Source organism: Scyliorhinus canicula, chromosome 13, assembly GCF_902713615.1.
Source record: "Scyliorhinus canicula chromosome 13, sScyCan1.1, whole genome shotgun sequence".
In the NCBI taxonomy this organism is placed as follows: Eukaryota; Metazoa; Chordata; class Chondrichthyes; order Carcharhiniformes; family Scyliorhinidae; genus Scyliorhinus; species Scyliorhinus canicula.
In genome coordinates, this window is record NC_052158.1 from 102835142 (window position 1) to 102858833 (window position 23692).

General features: G+C 45.0%; 1 protein-coding gene across 1 annotated transcript in view; it reads right to left on the minus strand.

Annotated features, from left to right (window-relative positions):
- Positions 1-23393, minus strand: part of LOC119975774 (TCDD-inducible poly(ADP-ribose) polymerase) — a 31620-nt gene extending 8227 nt beyond the window's left edge. The window contains exons 1-4 of the mRNA XM_038815615.1: positions 23127-23393; positions 21512-22460; positions 1260-1425; positions 482-669 (exon numbers count right to left, since the gene is read on the minus strand). Of these exons, the coding sequence (XP_038671543.1) occupies positions 482-669; positions 1260-1425; positions 21512-22422 (1265 nt within the window). The 5' untranslated portion in view covers positions 22423-22460; positions 23127-23393. The remainder of the gene's footprint in view (positions 1-481; positions 670-1259; positions 1426-21511; positions 22461-23126) is intronic.
- Between the last annotated feature and the right edge of the window lie 299 nt (positions 23394-23692).

Here is a 23692-nt window from a genome sequence, read left to right on the forward strand (position 1 = left end):
CCACAATTCACCACTGCTTAATAAAACGTCAGCCGCATTTTTTCAGGTAAAAACCATCATTCATATGGCCTTGCCAAATGTTTTTGGAAATTTCACGATTATGTAATATGAATGATAAATAAAGTGACAGCTTTACTTCTGTGGAAATACTGTCAAATAGCTTTAACATTTGGTAATACACTTAGAATAGGGTAAACTGATTTACACATCCGTAGCTAAGGGGTGTTGATGGTAAATTGGAATGTTGTTGATTCATTATGATTCATAGCAACGTCAGTGTGGCTCTAAATGGATTAATACAGGCAGACTGAAAGCTTCCCAGACAACATTTTAACTCAATGTTGTGTAAACCAAGGAAAATTTAATTCCAAAATATATTTTTACAAAATATTTCCACTAGCATTTGTAATGGTATGCCACTGATTAACCTTCGGAAGCAAGCAGCTAATTTGTTCTGTCAAGTAAACTCTACTCAACTTACTGTAAACAGGGTAACAGCAGCACAGAAGAGCGAAATAAGGGTCGTCGGGTGATTCGACGTCGAGTGCCAAAAACAGCATTTTGCTGAAAGCCCTCCATTAAATTCAGGATATACCTATTTTGCTGCATTACAAAGCAGATCTCACTCATACCACGGGATGAGGCTTCCTCAATGCATCGAACAACTGCCTAGAAATAACAAATTAATACATTTATAATGATAAGGAAAAACAATGTTGCTAACATTGAGATATGAACCATCTTCTTTCTACATGTGACACAGTAGTTCTTGTTAACAATCATGCCGAGATTTTAATGTCATAATTGTGTACCGAGTGTATGGTGTTTTGTTAGATGTGCACCTATCTTTGTTGACTACTTTTTATATTGCAGTGTACACTGTTTAAGCAAGGCTTGTGCCCTCACCAACTTTACTGTCAGGTTCTTGGAAATAAATTTGTTTTGTAATGTAATTAATTAAAGAACGTCATAATTTACATTTTCTGTTGAAACAGTTCTTGAATATTTGAATTGGCAAATGTTGCTTATCATGCTCTTCCAAAAACAATAATAAACAAAATAAAAAAGTACCATGACCTATCAATTGCCCTTTTGGTACAATTTAGTTTCATACATGGGAACAGAAAGTGAAGTAGAATTTGCTACAATCTAAACATTTGTCTTATTTAAATTATGTAACACGTACAATTTTCAGGAATTTGATCACTTGACAAAAATCTACATTTGAGCTATCGGCTAACATGACAGCAATACATTACCTCAGAATATTCCCTCCAGCCAAAGTGTTCCCTGCAATAGTACTTCCAAATTGTGTGGAATTGTGAACCGGAACTTGCCAAGGAGACGGTGGACAATCTCCTCACTTGGTTGAATTCTACATCATAAACTGTCATCAAGTTAAAATCCAGTGAGAAACCACGACCCCTGAGAAAACAAAATAGGAGTTACCAGCCTTGAAAATTTCACCTTTTATCCTACAATTAACAAAAAGATTAAATCAGAAATATTTGTAACAGAATTTTTCTCATGACAGTGGTCTGAGTGCAACAATTAGGTGTGATTATTAGAATTCATTAGAAAAAAACCTAGCCTACAAAATGCACATTTTATTTCCTAAGTTATAATAGGGTTCTATTAATAAGTTAAAAAAGCAGGACTGATTTACGATGATGTATTGGGTTAAATGAAATAATCCAAAAAATAGAATCTTAATACAAACTGCAAAATGGAGTTGCATTATGCCACGGACATATAGGCACTAGCATTCAGGTTCTTCGACAACTGTACATACATACTTGTACAGTTGAGTCATACCTTTTGACGTCCTGAATGCAATTATAAATAGTTGTGCAAGAAAGACAAGATGAAAAGATGGGCAGTTGTTCTCACAAGGAAGCCTTTTTTTCCCCCCAATATTGATAAGCTGCAACATGCAAAACCCACAGCCACCTGCAGTAGAAGTGTTCAACAGATGATAAAATCTTTTTTTTTTTAAACAAACAATTTAATTGAGGTATTTTAGGCATATACAAAAAGTGACATTGTACAGTACAAAAAAAATGTCAAGACACAAATTAAACATAGTGCAAACCACGGCTCTGTTCATGCAAGGACCTGCTTCAATATCCCCCTACTCTACCTTTGCCGCACCCCCCACCCCCGCTGACACTTACTCCTCTGCGAAGAAGTCAATAAATGGCACCCACCCTCGGGCGAACCCTAGTAGCAAACCTCTCAAGGCGAACTTGACTTTCTCTAGGCCAAGAAAACTCGCCATGTCCGATAGCCGTACCTCAGCCCTCGGGGGCTTTGAGTCCCTCCATGCTAACAGTATTCGTCGCCGGGCTACCAGGAAAGCAAAGGCCAGAACGTCAGCCTCCCTCTCTTCCTGGACTCCCGGGTCCTCCGAAACCCCAAAGGCCGTCACCTCTGGGCTCATTACCACCCCAGTTTTCAATACCCAGGACATGACATCTGCGAATCCCTGCCAATACCCCCCGAGTTTAGGACACAACCAGAACATGGGTACATGGTTAGTCGGCCCTCCGGCGCATCTAGCACACTTGTCCTCCAGCCCGAAGAATCGGCTCATCCGGGCCACCGTTAGGTGGGCCCGGTGCACGACCTTAAACTGGATCAGGCTGAGCCTAGCACATGTTGCGGTCGTATTTACTCTGCTCAGGCCTTCTGCCCAAATACCATCCTCCAGCTCGCTTTCTCTCTCTTCCCCACACCCAAGCTTCAGGTCCTAGGCCTACGTATCCTCAGCTCCCATTAGTTCCTTGTAGACGTCTGAAACTCTACCCTCTCCCACCTCTCCCCGAGAAACTACCCTGTCCTACCTCCCCTTCGGCAGGAGATGTGGGAAGGACGGCACCAGTCTGCGTACAAAATCCCTCACCTGCAAGTATCTAAAGTCGTTCCCTCTCGCCAGCCCAAACTTCTCCTCCAGCACCCTCATGATCGGAAAGCTCCCTTCCAGGAACAGAGCCCCCATTCTTACAATCCCCGCCCTCCTCCACAGTTGATACCCCCCGTCCTTGTTCCCCAGAGCAAAATCGGTGGTTGCTGCAGATTGGGGTCCACACCGATGCTCTTACCTCCCCTACATGCCTCCTCCACTGGCCCCAGATCCGAAGAGCCACCACCACTATCGGGCTGGTGGAGTACCGTGCCGGCAGAACCTGGCTATGACCAGGGCTGCTAAGCTAGTGCCCCTGCACGAAGCAGCCTCCAACCTCTCCCAAAGCAACCCCGCACCCACCATCCATTTCCTTATCATCGCTATGTTGGCCACCCAGTAATAGTTGCTGAAGTTCGGCAACGCTAGCCCCCCTTCTCCTCTGCTCCTTTCAAGCATCACCCTCTTCACCCGCGGGGACTTCCCTGCCCATAGAAATCCCAGAATAATTTTATTCAGCCCCTTAAAAGGACCGCGGGATAAAGATGGGGAGACACGTCATCTTATCAGTCTGCACCCTCCCCGCCAATGACAGCGGGAGCGCATCCCACCTCCGGACCTCCTCCCTCACTCGTTCCACTAGTCGGAGCAGGTTGAGCTTATGCAACCTGCCCCAGTCCCGTGCCACTTGAATCCCCAAATATCGGAAACTCTCCCCCACTAGACTGAACGGCAATCCCTTCAGCCTACTCTCCTGCCCCCTTGCCTGAATTACAAACAACTCGCTCTTAGCCATGTTCACTTTGTATCCGGAGAACCGGCCAAATTCCCTCAGGGTTGCCATAATACCGTCCATCCCCACCATTGGGTCCGACAGATCATCCGCGTATAATGAGACTCTTATGTTCCACTCCTCCCCACCCACCCTCCAGCCCCTAGAAGCTCTCAGTGCAATTGCCAGTGGCTCTATGGTCAGCGCAAACAGCAGTCGGGACAGGGGGCAGTTGTCTTGTCCAATGGTGCAGTCTAAAGTAGTCTGATGTCATCCTTGCACTCGCCTCCGGGACCTGATACAAAAGCCTGACCCAGTCAATGAACCCCGCCCCGAAACTGAACCATCCTAATACCTCCCACAGATAATCCCACTCGACCCAGTCAAAAGCCTTTTCAGCATCCATGGCTACCACTATCTCCACCTCAATTCTGGTCGCCAAAATCTTGGCCAGTAACTTGGCATCTATGTTGATCAAAGAGATCGGCCTGTATGACCCACAGGCCTCCGGGTCCTTATCCCTTTTCAGAATGAGCGAGATGGTGGCCTGCGACGTAGTCGGGGGTAAACTCCCTCTGTCCCTTGCCTCGTTAAAGATCCTGACCAGCACCGGCCCCACTATCCCGGCAAATTATTTGTAAAACTCCATCGGATACCCATCCGGCCCCGGGGCTTTACCCGACTGCATGAACTTCAGGCCCCCCCTATAACTCTTCGATCCTGATCAGGGCCCCCAGTTCATCCACCAACCCCCACCCCACTCTTGGGAAGGTCAGTCCGTCCAGGAATCGCCTCATCCCCCGGTCCTCCGGGTGGTTCCGAAGTGTACAGCTTCCTATCAAAGTCCCCAAAGACCTAGTTCAGCCCTGTTGGATCACCCACTAGATTACCTTCCCCATCCACTACCCTCCCTATTTCCCTAGCCGCTTCCCTCTTCCTCAGTTGCTGCGCAAGCATTCTACTGGCCTTCTCCCCATGCTCATAAATCACACCTTTTACCTTTCTAAGCTGCTCTACAGCCTTGCCTGTAGTCAGCACCCCATATTCGGCCTGCAGCCTCTGTCGTTTCCTGAGTAACTCTGGCCTCGGGGATTCCGCGCAACTCCTGTCCGTCCGTAGAATTTCCTTAATCAATCAGTCGGTCGGTCTCTGCCCTATCTGTCTGGTCCCTGTATGCCCGGATTGAAATCAGCTCCCCACTCCACACTGCCTTCAGTGCCTCCCAGAGCACCGCTGCCATTTTCTCAGCCCCTCTCACACCGCCTCATCCGCGAGTGGTCCAACTTCCTGCCTCCATGGTGGCCGCTGATAGCTGTCCTTACAAAACTACAGGTCTACCCAGTGCGGAGCATGGTCCGATATGGCAATTGCCGAATATTCTGCCCCCACCATTCCGGCCAGCAGGTGCCTACTCACCACAAAGTAGTCAATTCGGGAATACACCTTGTGGACGTGGGAGTAGTATGAGAACTCCCTCGCCGTCGGCCGGCTAAATCTCTACGGATCTGCTCCCCACATTTGATCCATTATCCCTCAGTTCCTTTGCCATCGCTGGCAACTTGCCCGTTCTTCAGCATGACAAATCCAGGCCTGTATTAAAGTCTCCGCCCATGATCAACTTGCGCAAGTCCAAGTCGGGGCCTTCCCTAGCATCCTCCTAATAAAATCCACGTCGCCCCAATTAGGGGCATACACACTGACCAGGACTACTCTCACTCCTTCGCGCTTACCCCTCACCATAACGAACCTGCCACCCCCATCCACTACTGTGCCCTCCGCCTCAAATTGTACCCTTTTATTAATCAGGATCACAAACCGCCCCCCCCCCCCGGTCTTAGAATCAAGCCCTGAATGAAAGACTTGACTGACCCAGCCCTTCCTTAACCTAACCTGGTCTGCCACTTTCAGGTGCGTCTCCTGCAACAACACTATGTCCGCTTTCAGAACCCGCAGATGCGCAAACACACACGCCCTCTTCACTGGCCCATTTAACCCTCGAACATTCCAGGTGATCAACCTGGTTGGGGGGCACTTCAGACCCCCCCTTTACCTATCAACCATTCTCCCCCCAGCAACACCGTCCTATCACCTAACCCCAGCTCTAATCTAACTATATGGACACCCCCCACCTCGGCTCCCGTGACTAGCTGCACTCAGCTAGCCTGGGGCTCCCAGCCTCAGCACCAGCCCGTCTCCCACCCATTGTTCCCAGTCACCCCTCCCCCTGACCCCTCCATACCACTTCCCCTACTTAAGCAAACACTATATAAAAGTCATAAACAACCCCCACAGTAGCACAATTCAAGCTAAACAAGAAAAAAAAGAGATAAGAAATAACAGGCACTCTTCAGTCCTAGCCATACAGACACAGAAAAAGATGGCACAAAGTTCCCCTGAAGCATCCATTTTAACCCAACCCTTTTAACTGTTTTCTTTATTAATTCCCCCCCAGCCGAACTCCAACTAAGCAAAGAGCCCAAACAGGAAACATTCAAGTAAACCACGCAAAAACAAAAAAAAAGAAATCCCAAAACGGGAGAGACAGCACATATACTTAAAAGCTCTAACAAGAGTCCAAACGTCCTCAGCTCAGGGCCATCCCTGCTTCTTAATGAAGTCCATCACCTCTTTGGGTTCCTCAAAATAGTGGTGCTAACCCCTATACATAACTCAGTCGCGCCGGAAAAAGCAGCCCGAATTTCAACTTGTTTTTATACAGCATCTCCTTCACCTGCCTACAGGCCTCCCCTCCTCCTGGCGACCTCCGCACTCAAATCTTGGTACACATGCAGGGTGGTATTGTCCCAAATACAGCTTCCGGTGCTCTTTGCCTATTGCAGCACCTGTTCCTTGTCCAGGTACCTGTGAAAGCGTACCACCATCGCTCGTGTGGGACCCCCTCGTCATGGCTGCCTCACCGACACTGTGTGCCCTGTCCACCACCGGTAGGCGCGGAAACACCTCCCCAGCAACTTCTGAAACATACCCTCCACATATGCGGCAGTGTCTAGCCCCTCTGCCCCCTCCGGGACACCCACAATTCTCATGTTCTGCCGGCGAGATCTGTTGTCCAGGTCCTCCAGCCTTTCCAGAAGCACTTTTTGCTGGTCCCTCAGCCTCTGAATCTCCACATCCGCCACCATTTGAAAGTCAGCTCCAGCTTCTTAGGTCCATACAATTCTGTATGGATCCTGTGCCTGAGTACTATTGCTTTCCAGTTCCACGCTCAAAAGCGTAAAAAAGTCAGGGGAAAAGGTCCAAAAGTCCGACCGAAACTGGAGCCACCAAATGTGCGACCTTCTCCTTCATAGCCACCACCGAAAGCTCAACAGATTAGAAAATCTGCCGTCTGCCAGTAGCAATAACTTGAGACCACTCTGTGCGAATTACAAAGTATTAACCTCTCATTATAAATTTGCTCATCAATTCTACCCATGTTTACCTTGATTTCTAAAAGTTGAAGCTGTAAAAATTCAAGAAACAAAAATCAGATTAAGATCACGGTAATACTCTATTATGTGGTATTTCAATGATTGCGAGCTGTAGACAACAGCTACATGTGATACATTTTCACTATTGGTGCTATCAAGGAAGCATCTGGCAAGGATGACAGGGTGAAATTTGTCTCGTGAGGTAGCACAAAACAGATGGTAGTGAATCTAGCATCCATTCAGAGATAAACATGAATGAGCCAATCCCATCCTCCCCCAACTGGTTTTGTAAGGCTCGGTGTACTTCTACTGCTGATAACGTGTCTACAAATGGAAAATTTGTTACTTTCTGCTACTAATAGGGGTGGTAGGGTGGCGCAGTAGTCAGCACTGCTGCCAAACAGTGCCAGGGACCCAGGTTCAATGACCTTGGGCGACTGTCTGTGTGGAGTTTGCATGTTCTCCCAGTGTCTGTGTGGGTTTCCTCCCACAGTCCAAAGATGTGCAGGTGAGGTGGAATGGCCATACTAAACTACCCCTTAGTGTCCAACAGTTCAGTGGGGTTATGGGGAGAAGATGTTCGGAGGATCAGTGTGCTCAACGGTCTCCTGAAGTGGGGATTTTATGTTTTTAATCGGTTACTAATTTTAGTACCCTCATTCTATTGCATACAAGACAGAGTGATTCCTTTACTGGAATCTGATCAACTAGCTGAGTCAGCAAGTTGAATGTTGCCTTTTGAAAAAGTCAGAACAGAACCACCGTTGTCTGAAAGAAGCCATTGATACCACACCAGTACTTCCTGTGAATATCAACCATTCTCGTTCATAAAAACAGGAGGATGTCTGAAGTTCATCCTAGCCCAGGAAAGCATGCCAAGAAAACTGCTTTTCATTGAAAGAACTAAGCTTATTAACGAGTGTTCCTGTTCCCTTGAGCACTGACTGCTGGTAAAACTTGAACTGCATTTGCATGTAATGGAACAGCTATATGCATATAGTACATGAAGTCAAAGAACATTTAAGAGGCAGAGGTAATCCATAAAGTATGGCCATCAAACCTAGATGATTGCAGTGCTTGCATCCATGGGCGGGATTCTCCCCTAGCTGGCGGGGCAGGGGGTCCCGGCGTAGCGCTAACCACTCCGGCGCCAGGCCTCCCCAAAGGTGCGGAATTCTCAGCACCTTTGGGAGCTAGGCCCGCACCGGAGCGGTTGGCACCACGCCGACTGGCACCAAAACTGGGAGCAATGGTCTTTGATGCCCGCCGCCCGGGCTGGCTGAAAGGCCTCCACCAGTTTGAGCATGCGCTGGTGCGCGCTGGGGGATTCTCTTTCACCTCCGCCATGGTGTAGGCCGTGGCAGCGGTGGAAGAGAAAGAGTGCCCCCATGGCACTGGCCCGCCTGCCGACCGGTGGGCCCCCGATGGCGGGCCTGGCCACCGTGGGGGCACCCCCCCGGGGTCCGATCGCCCCGCCCCCCCCCCACCCAAGGACCCCGCTCGCGCCGCCGATCCCACCGCCACCAGAGGTGTTTCAAACCTCGGCGTCGGGAGAGGCCTCCCAGCGGCGGGACTTCGGCCCATTGTGGGCCGGAGAATCACCGCAGGGGGCTCGCCGCTCAACGTGGCCCGATTCCCGCCCCCGCCAATTCCCGGGTGGCGGAGAATTTCTGCCACGGCGAGGGCGGGATTTTCGGCAGCCCCAGGTTGATTCTCCGACCCTGCTTGGGGTCGGAGAATTTCGCCCCATGTCTGCACAAGCATTGAATTGGTTCTGCAATGATTACCTATTGAGAACTTTTTCATTAAAAAAAAAGGGCAATTTAGCATGGCCAATCCAACTACTCTGCATATCTTTGGGGTGTGGGGGTGAGTCCCATGCAGACACGGGGAGAATGTGCAAATGACCTGGGGCAGTAGTTGCTAACCACTGCGCCATGCTGCCCTTCCTATGAAGACATTATCTGACCATTAGGCAAGATCCAGATAATGAACAAAGTCGGTACAATTCTGACTTTAAAGCAAATATCAGCTAACTTTAGAGAACCATTTCAGAAAACCATATGTCAATACAATTGGACAATTAGTGTTATCAAGAGGGATCAAGCTGGGTAGATGTAGCTAATCATGGGGCAAAGTCAAGGTAGGAGAGCAAAATAGTACAATGGGAAATGAGGGTCACAGGCAGGAAGGGACAGAGAAAAGAAATCCAAGAATACACCAACAAGTCAAAACTGATGTTACAAAGATAACAAAAAGTCAAAACTAAAAGGCTCTGTATCTGAGCGCAGGCAGCATTCATAACAAATTTAATTAATTAATAGCACACATAGAAGTAAATAAATATGATCTGGTAGCCATTGTGAAGACATGATTGCAGGATGACAAGGATTGGATCCTGAATGAGGAGGATCTGACATTCAAGAAGAATGGGAAGTTAGGTAAAGGCGGAGGGGTAGCACTGGCATGGATGGCATAGGTGCCATCGTTAGATATGATCTTGGTTCATGAGGTCATGACATAGAATCGGTTTGGGTAGAGAGGAGGAATACTAAGGGAAATACTTTGGGCAGCATGATAGCACAGTTGCTTCACAGCTCCTGGGTCCCATATTTGATGTCCAGCTTGGGTCACGGTCTGTGCGGAGTCTGCACATTTTCCCCGTGTCTGTGTGGATTTCCTCCCACAATCCAAAGATGTGCAGGTTAGGTAGATTGGCAGTGATAAATTGCCAAAAAGGTTAGGTGGGGTTACTGGGTTAGAGGGATAGGTGAAGGCATGGGCTTAAGTAGGGTACTCTTTCCAAGGGCCGGTGGTCTCGATGGGCCGAGTGGTCTCCTTCTGCACTGTAAATTCTATGATTCAAATAAATAAATCACTAGCGAGAGGGGTCCAAAGGTCCACTAAGTAACCACAAATGTAGGAAAAAATACGCAAGAAGAAATTGAGTGCTTGTGATAAAGGGACAGCAATAGTCATGGGTGATTTTAATCTGCACATAAATTTGGAAAAATCAGATTGGCAGAGTAGCCTGGATGAAGAGTTCATAGAATGCTTTTGAGATAATTCCTGAGGCAGCATTTTGGAACCAACCAGAGAGAAAGGCTGTATTAGCTTTAGTATTGCACAATATGGCGAGATTCATTATTGACCTCAAAGTAAAGGCACCCCTAGGTAAAAGCGACCACTATATATGATTGAATTTTAATCCCGTTTCAAAGGGAGAGCAGTGGGTCTAAGACTTGTATCTTAAACATAAATAAGGGCAACTATGTGGGATACTAGGCTAGAGGGTCGATCAATAGGGAAGCAGTGGCAGACATTTAAGGGGATATTTCACAAAAAAAAAGTAGTATATGCCTATCATGAAGAAATATTCTAAGGGGAGGACCAACAATCCAAGGGGAGGACCAACAATCCATGGTTAAATAAGAAGTTAAAGAAAGCATCAAACTTAAAACATATAACTGCGCAAAGATGGGTGGCAGGTTAAGTGATTGGTCAGAATACAAAGAAAAGATTAATCAGGAGAGAGAAGAGAATGCGAGGAAGCTAGCTAGAAATATTTTAAAAAATAGATAGCAAGAGTTTCTACAGGTATTTATAAAGGAAAAAAGTAAAGTGAATAAAGTAACAGATTTTCCCTCTCTCGTTCTGTTGAAGAGCCAAATGGACTGGAAATCGTTAACTCTTGTTTTCTGAGTTTTTCCAGCATTCTTGGTTTGGTTCAGATTCCAGCATCCACAGTATTTTACTTCAAGTAAAATGACAATGGGTGGTTAATAGTAGATAAGGATATGACAGATGAAACAAACAAATACTTTGCTTCTGTCTTCACTATAGAAGACACACAAAAAAAAAGTCCAGTAATATCTGTAAATCAGGGTGGAAGGGAGAGAGGAACTTGGTAAAATTGCAAACACTAGGGAAGCGGTCGGATGGAGTTGCGTGCTGAAAAATCTCCGGGTCCTGATGAACTAAGTGGCTAATGAAATAGTCGATGCATTGGTATTCCTTTCCCAAAGCTTGCTACATTCTGGAAAGGTTCCATCAGACTCAAGTAGCAAATATAACTTCTCTATTCAAAAAAGGAGGCAGAAAACAAACTATAAGCCAGTTAGCTTGACATCTGTCATGGGGACAGGGTTAGAATTTCAGTAATGAGGTTATAGCTGGTCACTTGGAAGAAACTCAGGAAGAGTCAGCATGGTTATTGGAATGGGGAATTATGTTTGACTAATCTAGTCGGTGTTATTTGAGGGAGTAACATGCGCTGTGAATTAAGAGGAGCCTGCAGACATATTGTGCTTGGATTTCTAGAAGGCATTTGATAAGGCGCCACATCAAAAGGTTATTGCAGAAAATAAATGCTAATGGTCTACTAGTTAACATATTAAAGGTTATATTGAGGTTATTCATGAAGGCCTGCCTTCTCATCCTTGTCCCATGCCAGAGGAGAGGTGTGGTGATCTTCAGGTTAAATCACCACCAGTCAGCTCTCCACCTCAAAAAAAGGGGAAAGCAGCCCATAGTCATCTGGGACTATGGCGACTTTTGACTTTAACATATTAACATAGGTAGCAGTTTGGTTGGCTGTCAGAAAAACAGAGTGTAGACATAAATTAGTATTTTCTGATTGGCAGGATGTGACTAGTGGAATCCCGCAGGGGTCTGTGCTGTGCATCAACATTTTACAGTTCATATCAACAACCTAGAGAGAAGCAAAGGCATGGCTGCTAAATTTTAAGATGACACAAAGATAGGTAAGAAATCAAATATGCTGTGAAGAGGACAGAAGAACATTGCAGACAAATACTGATAGGCTGAATGTTGAAATGAGTGGGCAAAATCCTGGCAGATGGGAGTATAATGTGGGAAAATGTAACATTGTTCACTTTATTCTTCCTGCCAAAAAAGCCGAGAACGGTTGCAGAATTCCGTGGTGCAGAGGGATCGAGGTGTTCTCATGCATGGGTGATGAAAGCTAGTATGCAGGTACAGCAATTAAGGCTAATGAGATGCTATCCTTTATTACAAGAGGAATTGAACATAAAAGTAAGGATCTTATGCAGGACATTAATGAGACCACGTCTCAAATACAGTGTGCAGTTTTGATCTCCTTATTTAAAAGGAAGGATGCAAATATGTTGGAGACGGTCGACAGGACTGATACCTGAAATGAGCAGGTTGTCTTACAAGAATAAGTTGAACTGACTAGACTGGTTTCCACTAGAGTTTAGAATGGGTGACTTGATTGAAGTATACAAGATCCTGAAATGGTCTGAATAATAACTTTAGAACTCTGCCTCAGAGGCTGGTGGTGTCATTTATTATTTTTAAGGCGGAGGTAGATAGATTCTTGTTCGGTAAGGGAAGAGATTTTTGTTAGAAAAGGGAATGAAAGGTTCTCAAAAAGGCAGGTGAGATTATGGAATTTGAAACAAACCTGAATGGCAGAGCAAACTCGAGGGCCGAATGGCCTACTTCTGCTCCAAAATATTCAACTCCATATATTCCACTTCAAACCCACATGCATCAGAATGGTAAATAGTTTTTTCTCCCCCTCCTGATTACAATACTAAAAAAGGTTATCACAATTATATTTTCACTAAGAAAATATACTCCATTGTTTTCTGGCCAATGTTCCTCTCGATAGATCCACGGTGCTGGAGACAACTGCGGCTGTCCTTCCAAAATCCCAGCGGAGATGTTAACTCAGCACAGTCTAGGATTATGGCTGTTGCAAAAAATAATGAGCAATTTGTTTAATGCGGATATATAATATGAATAAAAGAAATCCAGGCACATGAGCTCCAAATAGAATTTGGGACATTTAAAAACACATTTGCTTTTGATGATTACTGGCCAATAAGGGGAGCTTGCTGCAGAGAACATGCTGTCTTTTCTGATGAATTTTATTCCCCCCCCCCCCCCCCCCCCCCCCCCCCCCCCGCCCTCAGGCAGTGTTATTCATGCCTGTTCCAGAAACTTTACCTAACCAAACACGCCCCAGTGGATACAACGCCCCTTTAACAGCAATTATGGAAATGGGTGAAAGTTCACTTGTGCGTGTATAGACTTGAAAGCTTGTAATATTTTTCATGCCACAGTCATCTGCATCATCACAAGACTATTGATTTCAAAAATGATGTTGCATTTTTCTTAAAGGCAAGTCATAGTTACTTCTAAATAATTCAGTAAAATGCTACAATAATGTCTCCACCAGTCTGCATATTTACAGTTGCACTACTTGTGGGAAAAGCAGTAACAAATACTGCATCAAGCTTGCCTGATTCTCAATAACACAAAGAAAACAACTATAGCGTCATCCGTCTTATTCATCCACTGTCTTCTTAAACAAAAACTGACGCCCAACTTTACCTCAGAAACCATCTCTATAAACTTGAGAGAGTCATGATATTTCAGATATGGAGTAACAGTGACTGGGAGAGACAGGAGAATAAATGTAATGCACGGTCAACTGTTACCGAGAGAAAAACATACGAATGGTGTTGACATGTGCTACACTTTGTGCTCACTTGCGGCTGAAATCTTTATATTGGACATTCCTGGCAAATAAAAGAGCATTTCTATTTTTAAAAAATGAAATGAATTAAGACCCATTTTTCCAATTTATTTTGGAACAATTCTTAAAACTTGGTTTCTCAACACTTTCAGGGAATCGTGGACAATAAGTATTTTACTAATACAAGGAGAGCCCACATTGAACCCAAGGACCAGTTGGTGAAGACACTGGCGAAGTAATCACAGGGACCAGGAACGCCATGTTTGGGCTGGTTTAGCTCACTGGGCTAAACCGCTGGCTTTTAAAGCAGACCAAGCAGGCCAGCAGCACAGTTCAATCCCCGTACCAGCCTCCCCGAACAGGCGCCGGAATGTGGCGACTAGGGGCTTTTCACAGTAACTTCATTGAAGCCTACTCGTGACAATAAGCGATTTTCATTTCATGTATTCTCTTCATGGACTGTATGGAGCTCGTTTGTCTCATCCAAGACAATGCCGGTGCCATCACTGTATCTCAACTAAGGGGTGGGAAAATTAACCTTCTTCATCATTCTTAAATATTATCCAGTGAGCTTCAATAGAAAGGTTGCACACGCAGGCCTCAAGTGAAGACAACATTGGGATGGTTTTTGGTGCCCCTCAAAAGAAAATGGTGGAGATGGTTGACAGCTTCAAATTCCGAGGGGTAAACATCACCAACAATCTGTCCTGATCCACCCACATGTGACTCTACAACCCAAGAAAGCACAACAGTGCCTCGGGAAATTTAGCATGGCCACAATGACTTACCAATTTTTATTGATGTACCATCTGGCTGCATCAGTCTGGTATGGCAACTGCTCGGCCCAAGACCATAGGAAACTACAGAGTGTTGTGAATAGCCCAGTATATCACATGGGCCTGCCTCCTCCCGCTGCCTTGGTAAAGCAGGCAGTATCATAGAATTTACAGTGCCGAAGGAGGCCATTCGGCCCATCAAGTCTGCACTGGCTCTTGGAAAGAGCACCCTACTTAAACCCATGACTCCACCCTATCCCTGTAACCCCACATATTTTTGGGACACTAAAGGGCAATTTAATCATGGCCAATCTACCTAACCCGCACATCTTTGGACTGTGGGAGGAAACCTGAGCACCCAGAGGAAACCCACACAGACACGGGGAGAACTTGGAAACTCCAGACAGACAGACAGACAGACAGACAGACAGAGTGACCCAAGCTGGGAATCGAACCTGGGACCCTGGAGCGGTGAAGCAACTGTGCTAACCACTGTGCTGCATCAAAGACCCCTCCCACCCAGGTTACTCTCTTCCATTGGACAGAAGATGCGCTCGCGCACACCAGTTGCTTCTTCTCGCTGTTACCAGACTCCTGAATGGCCTTCTTATAGACTGATCTTTTTACGCATCCTCTCTTACAGTTGTAGCACTATATCCATATGCTGCACCCAATGTCTATATTATGTATTTATCATTTGTTCTCTGTTTTCATGTATGGATCAATCTCCCTGGACTATACGCAGAACAATATTTTCACTGTACTTCAGTACATGCAAAAATAAATCTAAATCTAACTGGGATAGGCGACAAGTACTCAGTGAATATAAAATCGCAATTGCGAGGAGGTGTTGGACAATGAGCAGTGAAATGAATCATAGTCCAGCAATTGTTCAGTTGGGGAGGAAAAAAAGCCAGAAAAGACATAAGGAAAGGCCAAAACAATAATAGATACACATTGAAGTATAAACTGCATAAATTATTTCAAATAAGTATTTTTTTTATTTATTTTTTTTTTAAAAAAGGTACAAAATCTGAGGTCATGGATTTGAATTGGTTCATTTCAAAGTTTTCCCAAGATCAAGGCAGTGCCAAACTCAGAAGTTTTTCTTCTTGTTGGTGTATCTCAAGGTTATTTCTGTTCCTGTGAGAAACAATAGGAACTTTAATATGCCTGTGTTGTCAACTGTTTCTCGCCAAACAAATCCTATTTACACAACTACTGTATTCAGCCATTGTCAACCCAATGACATTATCACCTCATACAACATTAGAGAGCAGCCAGGTTAATGGTGCAAAGATGGCTGTAGATCCTGCGTATTTCACAAAAATACTCAGGAGTCATTTCCATAGTACACTTCACATTAGAAAGAATTGTAATCGGAACGCATTTGAAACCATGCAACCATCCTTCCTGCTGGAATTCATGAAACACTTCCTTCTCAGGAGGATGTTAAACAGACACCAGCTGTCCCTACCATCAAAATAGCTTAATAGTAATTGTTAAAAGGTGAAAACTTAACTAACAATGTCATCATACCTTCTCCTTACCCCCTCACTTCCCTGCACAACCACCAACTGGTAAAACGACAGAGGCTGAAGATTGCGATGAATGAAGCCAGAAGTTACATACTCTAGCCTCACATCACAGCTTGAATTGATTATCTAATTCTGACTCTTAAGTTCTGAGGATGTGATACATTGACAACAGTACTGTTCCTTTGTATTAAACAATTAACCATGGTTCTGTCTGTCTGTTCTGGTGGATGGTAAAGTCCCCATGGTGCTACAAGAAGAACAGGAGAGTTCTCCCAGTGTCATATCCAACATTTCTTGGTCAGGCACTGACTGATCATTCATTTCAAGGCTATTTGTGGGGCAATGGTTGCTATGTTGTCATTGCATTTCAAACAAGAATTTAAAACACTGCATTCGGTTTTTGTCCCTTCATGTGGAGAGTGATACAGAAGCAGTAAAAAAGATTCAGAGCAGTGTAAAAACAATGAATCCCAGCTAAGAGAACGGCAGTTATTCAGGCTTAAAAAGTTGGATATATTCATTACAGAGACATGCAGATTTCAAGGCGATTTGAAACAGATATACAAAATAGTTAAAGGGCTTCATAGACTGGCAACAATGACTGGGTTCTAATGGAAATGTCATGCAGAGGTTGGGCCAGGTTACATGTTGGGTGGGTTATTTTTAAATCAAGAACCTACAGGACACGTTGCCAGTTCGTACAGATTTTCACATATTTAAATAAAATGTGCTAAACCAGTTCCTGGCTGGGATGAAGATCATGTCTTACTAAAGGTGAATAAAAATAGCTGGGTTATTTAAGGTTAGTCAATAGGTTCTCCCGAATGAGTTTTGTTCATCTGCGGGGGGGGGGGGGGGGTTACTCACTACCTAACAGCACCATGGGTGCACGTACACTTCAGAGACTGCAGCGATTCAAGAAGGCAACTCCCCATCACTTTCCCCAAGGGCAATAAATGCTGCCCGAGCCAGTGACACCCAGATTCCATGAATGTCCATATTTCAATCCCCACTCCCTCCAACTCCCTTTTCATAGAATCAGAGAATTTACAGTGCAGGAGGCCATTCAGCCCATCAAGTCTGCACCAGCCCTTGGAAAGAGCACCCTATCCAAGCCCCACAATCACTCTATCCCCTTAACCCAACCCAACCTTTTTGGACACCAAGGGCAATTTAGCATGGCCAATCCACCTAACCTGCACATCTTTGGACTGTGGCCGGGGGGGTGGGCAGAACTGGAGCACCCAGGGGAAACCCACGCAGACACAGGGAGAACGTGCAGACACTAACCCAAGCTGGGAATCGAACCCGAGACCCTGCAGCTGTGAAGTAACTGTGCTAACCACTATGCTACCATGCTGCCCTTGGGGCGTTAACATTTTGCCTCCCTCATGGCTGCTGGTGGATGGGTGGGGGTGTCTAATCCGGATACAAACCGTGTGCAGGCTTGATCAACCAGATAACATGCATACTTTACATAGTAAAACATCAAGATGTTTTCTAGGAGTGTTAGGAAACACAATTCGATACCGAACCATATGCAGTATACTGAGTCACATGACCAAAAGCTTGGTCAAAAAGTAATGTATTAAAGGAAGAATGGAAGAGCGCTGGAGAGATCGAAGGAGGGAATTCCAGGGTTGTGTGCCTTACCAATTGAATGCACGTTGTCAATGGTGGGGTGATTAAATCAGGAACGGTCAAGGAGCACAGAATTGGAGCATTCAGGTGTAGGGAGGCTCAAGGTAAATACATAAATAGTAAGAGCCAAGACCATTAAGGAATTTTAAAATAAATGGTGGAAATGTTACATCAACATGTTGCTTAACCAGGTCAGTGGGTACAGGTTAGTGTGACTTCGTGCAAGTTATGAAATGTGCAGCAGATTTTGGATGAACAAGATTTTAGAGGATTGGTCTTAGTAGGCTACCTTTCTATATTCCTTAGAAATTATGATGTAAAGTGCTTAGAGAATTTTTGATGGGAAAGGCTCTATATCAAGACAAGCACATATTTCTGGTTCTATATAAAGACAAGCTCTTATTTATGGTGGGTATCAGCCAGCCACTGTTCAGCATTTTCAACTGTATTGCTTATTGGCACCCTTCCTTCATATTTTCTCCTATATTTTACTATACTGTGCAAAGTTTCCAGAATATCAGAACTCGCATATTAAGGTTTATATCTGATCTTTTGAAATGGTTCAGAGACATTCCCACATGCCCTGTAGAGTCCTGACACAGAAAGATAACTTGCAGAGTTCTAATTGGTTGGACATGTACAATTGATGTTGCCAGTGACTCATACTGCAATTCATCTCACACCCAGCTGTGCCCAGAGCATTATTTTGTTACTGCTTGCACCACTGGCCTGCATAGCAACTGTGAACATTTGCCTCCATAATAATTATATTTTTAACAAGCAAAACTACAGATCAGTCAAGGAGCAGACCTTGGAGGAAGTCCATCCTGATTCAATACAGTAAATGACAAGACAGCCTTGTTTGTTTTCTCTTTAAATGATGATTTGCCTAAAGAGACTCCTCATTCACCTTAATCTATTAACCAAACACAATGCTGCATATGATTTGTACAGTAAGGGCCAAGAGATTTGTACTGGTTCAGGTTCAAATACATTAGTGAATGTTTTGTTCAATTTCTATTTTATACCAAAGATATATCTTATTTTGCAGCAAACATACAATCTAAGAAAAACAACATTCTGAAAGTGTTTAAATGAAAATAACTGTCATTAACACTGTTCCTAATTTCCAGAAAAGGCTCAAAATAAAGACACACAATTATGCACAAGAAACACCAAACGGGTCACCAGTAACTCTAGCAATGCATCACATGTTGGGATGGAATCAACTGATTTTGGGTCCAACAAAATCCATATTTTAAAAAGGCAATTTCACACAACATTCTACCCGACTCACTAGCCATTCCAAAGACAAGCATCCCACAAGAATGTTCTTTTTTTTTAAAGAAAAGGATAACTATTTTATGCCCTTGGGAACTAATTCATCTAAAATGAAGAACAGTGGCAGACATTACTGGAACACATTCACCTTAAACACTACTGATTCAGATACAGGGAGTTGAATTCTGCAGTACAGAATCCTAACAGGTCCTGCCTACCCAAAATATACAAATTACATTGCTAGCTAGCAGATAAGTGGCAAAGACTGATTTTAATTGATCATTTGTTATGTTAGTTGAAGATGTCGGAAGGATTTGTTATGGGCCAGGGTTTAGAGAAGCCCAAAGTGCATCATGGGAGTTCACCTCACCCACCCTTTTAATAGATTGTGGTATGGGGAGCACACGGCCCACTCTACAGATGTGGTACAGCAGAAATGGAAAAGTATTTTTTAAAAAGCAAAACAATGGGTTGTTTAGCTCACAAGGCTAAATCACTGGCTTTTAAAGCAGACCAAGCAGGCCAGCAGCACGGTTCGATTCCCGTACCAGCCTCCCCGGATAGGCGCCGGAATGTGGCGACTAGGGACTTTTCACAGTAACTTCATTGAAGCCTACTCGTGACAATAAGCGATTTTCATTTTTCATTTCATTTCAATGTTTATTCTATGAACTCAAGTGAACCTTTTAAAGCATAGTGAATATCTTAGCAACCATTAATTCAAATGTAACCCCAAAGACTACAACACTAAGTAATCCTTTAAGCTTTCCTTTTTAACATCCATAACGACTTAAAAACAAAACCTTTATCAGAAGCACATCAGGTTAAAGTCACTGCTGAAAACAGTTATAATTCTGAACTATAAAGAGATGCCTTTTGATGGCAGAGAGGCCATTTGATGGCAGAGAGAACAGCAGTACACCTGCTTGGTCTGGCTTCAGCTCCAACACTGAGAATGAAATTAAAACACACCCTGCTGACTGCTCAAAAAATGAAAGTAAAAAGCTGACAAATAGCCCAGCTCCATCCACTCTCTGACATCACTGCAGTAGTAAACACCCATTTCTCAAAAAGGTACTCTCACTACAGATATTTATATACACACACCCCATTTATAAACACCCATTTTGTAAAAGGTACTTTTCTTGAACACCCATTTCTTAAAGGTACTCTCACATGACAGATTACTACAAATGCAATTCAGGTTATTCTGTTAAGATACTTATTTTCGGGCAGCATGTTGGCAGTGGTTAGCATTGCTGCCTACGGCGCTGAGGACCCGGGTTCGAATCCCGGCCCTGGGTCACTGTCCGTGTGGAGTTTGCACATTCTCCCCGTGTCTGCGTGGGTTTCACCCCCACAACCCAAAAGATGTGCAGGATAGGTGGATTGGCCACACTAAATTGCCCCTTAATTGGAAAAAATAATTGGGTACTCTAAATTTATTTTTTAAAAAAGAAAGAAAAGATACTTATTTTCATCTTACACCTATTATATAGATTAACACACAAATAGTATTTTTCTGCAAACCCAAATGTATGTAGTTTGTATTGCATCCACTATGCCATCAGGATATGCAAAAAATTATTTCAGTTTTCAAAGCAAGACATGCACAAGAAGAGAATTGTGATGGTCCAATAATAATTGAAGGAAGCCATCCAACTATCTCCTCAAAATATTTTAAAAGCATTGACACCATCATCACAAAACAGTTATCACTCTCCACCTGCTCCAAGCAACCAGATTAAGAGCAGTATTGACCGAAGCCTGGGAGAAAAATCAGCTGTGTCCCTCCCAATGCTTTGGTGACGCAAAGATAAGACAAATTAAACAAATAAAATTCCACTTTGGCTATCGACTAATGGGAGTGAGCAGGAATCCTGAAATTATTCTCTACACCCTGAGGACACCATTACAAGCCACCCAGTTACTAACAAGATACGATATATAAACAAGGCTCAAAGTGGAATGGTATGTGCTGGTATCGTCCCAGCAGCTGTACAAGCCAGCACATTATATTCTAGAATGTATCACTGCATGTTTGCATACCATCACTTTTAAGCCATGTCTGTATGTAGGTGGATTTTATTTGTATGCAATTGCTGAAAGCCAAGTGTGTTATTCAGTCAAGTAAATCCACCAATACTGAGCTATGCAGACATGTCTGATCAGTTGATTACTGATGGTTTTTACTCGACCTTTCTGTTAGTGGGTTGCTGAACAGGCATTTTCCTGTGTCCAAACAAATTTTCACTGAAGCTAGGCTGCCCGCAAATGATTAATAGCACTAACCAAATAGTGTGGTAACCATGCAAGGTGATGTGCAGCACTAACTTGTTTACAAGTATTTTGGCAGGGTGCAGCATGCTGTTATCTACATCTTGTTACTACAGAAACACAACATCACAATGGAGCTGGGTTCTCTTCATTGCAATTCAGACATTCAAGCCAGCTTCTTTAGGAGTGCTTCACTGTTATCAAACCATAAAAACACTTGCAATTCTCTACTCAGGCAGGTTTCCACGAGTTTTTAAAAACATCACATGGAAATGATCAGACAAACTCAAATTAAGGCACTGGATATATTAAAAGAACGTTTCAAAATAAGAATCAATAATAAAGCTCTCCTGAATCTGTTACTTACTGATGTTGAAGTTTGACTTGGTCATTGTCAGGATTGCAGTACAGTCTTTCTAAATGTTCCTGCGCCTCATCAGGCACTGCCTGCCAAGTCTGAGTTGCAATGTTTCTCAGCTGCCAGTGATAAGGTAGCACTGTGTGATGTTTCATACAGTCATTCCCATAAACACAAATCCCCTGTAAAAATTCATCACAAATCTCTATTCCCTCTTCCTGATGGGTGTGATACTGTAACTGAGTCAAAAGATCAAAGACAAGGTCGATGGAGGCCTCCTCACTCTTATCCTGAAAAATGTCCGTCTTTAAGTCTTTCTCACCCGTAACCTGGTTCAGTAGATCATGACAGAAGACGTTCTGATAGAAGCTATTGGCATGAGGCTGTGCCATGTTGCTACAGCACTCTGTGGCGATAGCATCTTGGGTGGAATGTGTCAAGTTCTGGAATGGCAAGTTTGCAGAAGTGGTGATAATGGCAGATGCCTCGGTGGCGAAGGATTGATCAGCTGGGTCATTGTGTTCCAGTCCCGGCAGCTGCTGCATCTGGCCTGGACTTCCCGCAGATGGCACCCGTGCGGAGACATCATTTCCCGACTTCGAGCACGCTCGGGTTTCATTAGAGTCCTTTTTCAGAGGTTCAAACAAACTGGTCCGGTCCTCCACACAGCTGCCAGAAAGAAACACCCCGTTACTCAGCTTGTCGGATCGCAACAGGCTGGTGAGGATTAATCCCAGGGCTCGGAGATTCCTCACCTCCAGCTTCCTCTGCGCGTGCTTCTTCTTGAGGAAAGCATTGATGAGCGGCACCTTGCAGGGCAAAGTCACCTCTGGTGGAAAGTTCGCCGCCGGGGGTCTGGGGCCCTCCAGCTGTGTGGACTGGCCACTCTGGGGCCCGCACAGAGGCAAACTCTTCTCCATGCTGCTGCTTCCACTCCGCTCAAGCCGAGTTCGCCGACCTGTTGACAGGAAGATCGGCAGTCATTAAACAATTTTTTTCCCTTTGCTCCCCCCACCAACCCCAATTTTAAAAATGATCAAAATCTCTCAACTCCTCCCCCTCTCCACCCATGGGAACTATTTCCCCGCCCGCTCCGGCCGGGCGAGCTCCCAACAATGTTGAGGATAATTAATCCCTAAATCTCAGACGTGCAGAGTAGATGTTCCCCTGGAGCAGTTACGTGAAGGGAGGCGGGGAATTTGCCGAGGAGATCGGGGCGGTTCAGGAATTGGGCGGTCACTCGCTCGCTCACTAGCATTTTCAGTCAGTCCAGTTCTACAGCCTCACAAGCAAAACACCCCCCAAAAAAAAACTTGGCTGCAAAAAAAAAATGACTCAAAGATTTAACAACAAAGGAGCCGGTAAAAGTAAACATTACACTGGCCTGTGTCGATGTGACCCCCTCACTACACACACAACTCACTCACACTTTAAAAACTGACTTTAAACATACTGCAAAGAATTCCGAGTCGATTTTTAAAAATGTAAAATTACATAAATAAATGAACGTTTAGCACCAGTGAGTGCAGAAGCTTCAAGTCCCCCTCGGGCATTGGAAGAGGGCGAGGAGCTTCCTCCTCCTCCCCAGTTTGGTAAAAGTGTCCGAAGGCGGCCTGTCCCTTACCTTGGTCCCGATCAGTTGAGCATCGGGCTGGGAGTGTGAGCTTTTGCTGCTGCAGCTGCGGGGGCCGGTGACTGGGGAGCGATGCTGCTGCTGCTGCTGCGGGAGTCGGTGACTGGGGAGCGCTGCTGCTGCCGGCCGCTGCGGGAGCCGGTGGTGTTGGGAGTGAGGACCGCCGCTCTCATCGGGCGGCTGCGAGAGGCGAGCGAGTTGGGATCCAGTTTGAGTGGAGCCGGGAGAGGGAGGGAGGGATGGCGCAGGACAGACGTCTCAACCTTCCTGGTCGCCGAGCTACCGGCCTTTAAGTAGCGAGAGCGAGGCTTCCGTCACTGGGAGGCTGCACCGTGCGGGGCTCCGCCCAGCCTTGCTGAAGCCAGAGGACTTCCATCTCCGAGTCCTGTCGAGCAGGAAATAGCTCGGGCTGGCCGCGTATTTGCGCCTCTGCTCTGCTCATCGCGGATCTTCGCGCCGCAGGTATTGGGGAAAGCAGGGCCTGACTTGGTGGCTGGGAACCCGCTCGCCAGCCCCAAACCGCAGTGTCTTTCCGAGCAATCAGCAGGAGAAACTAC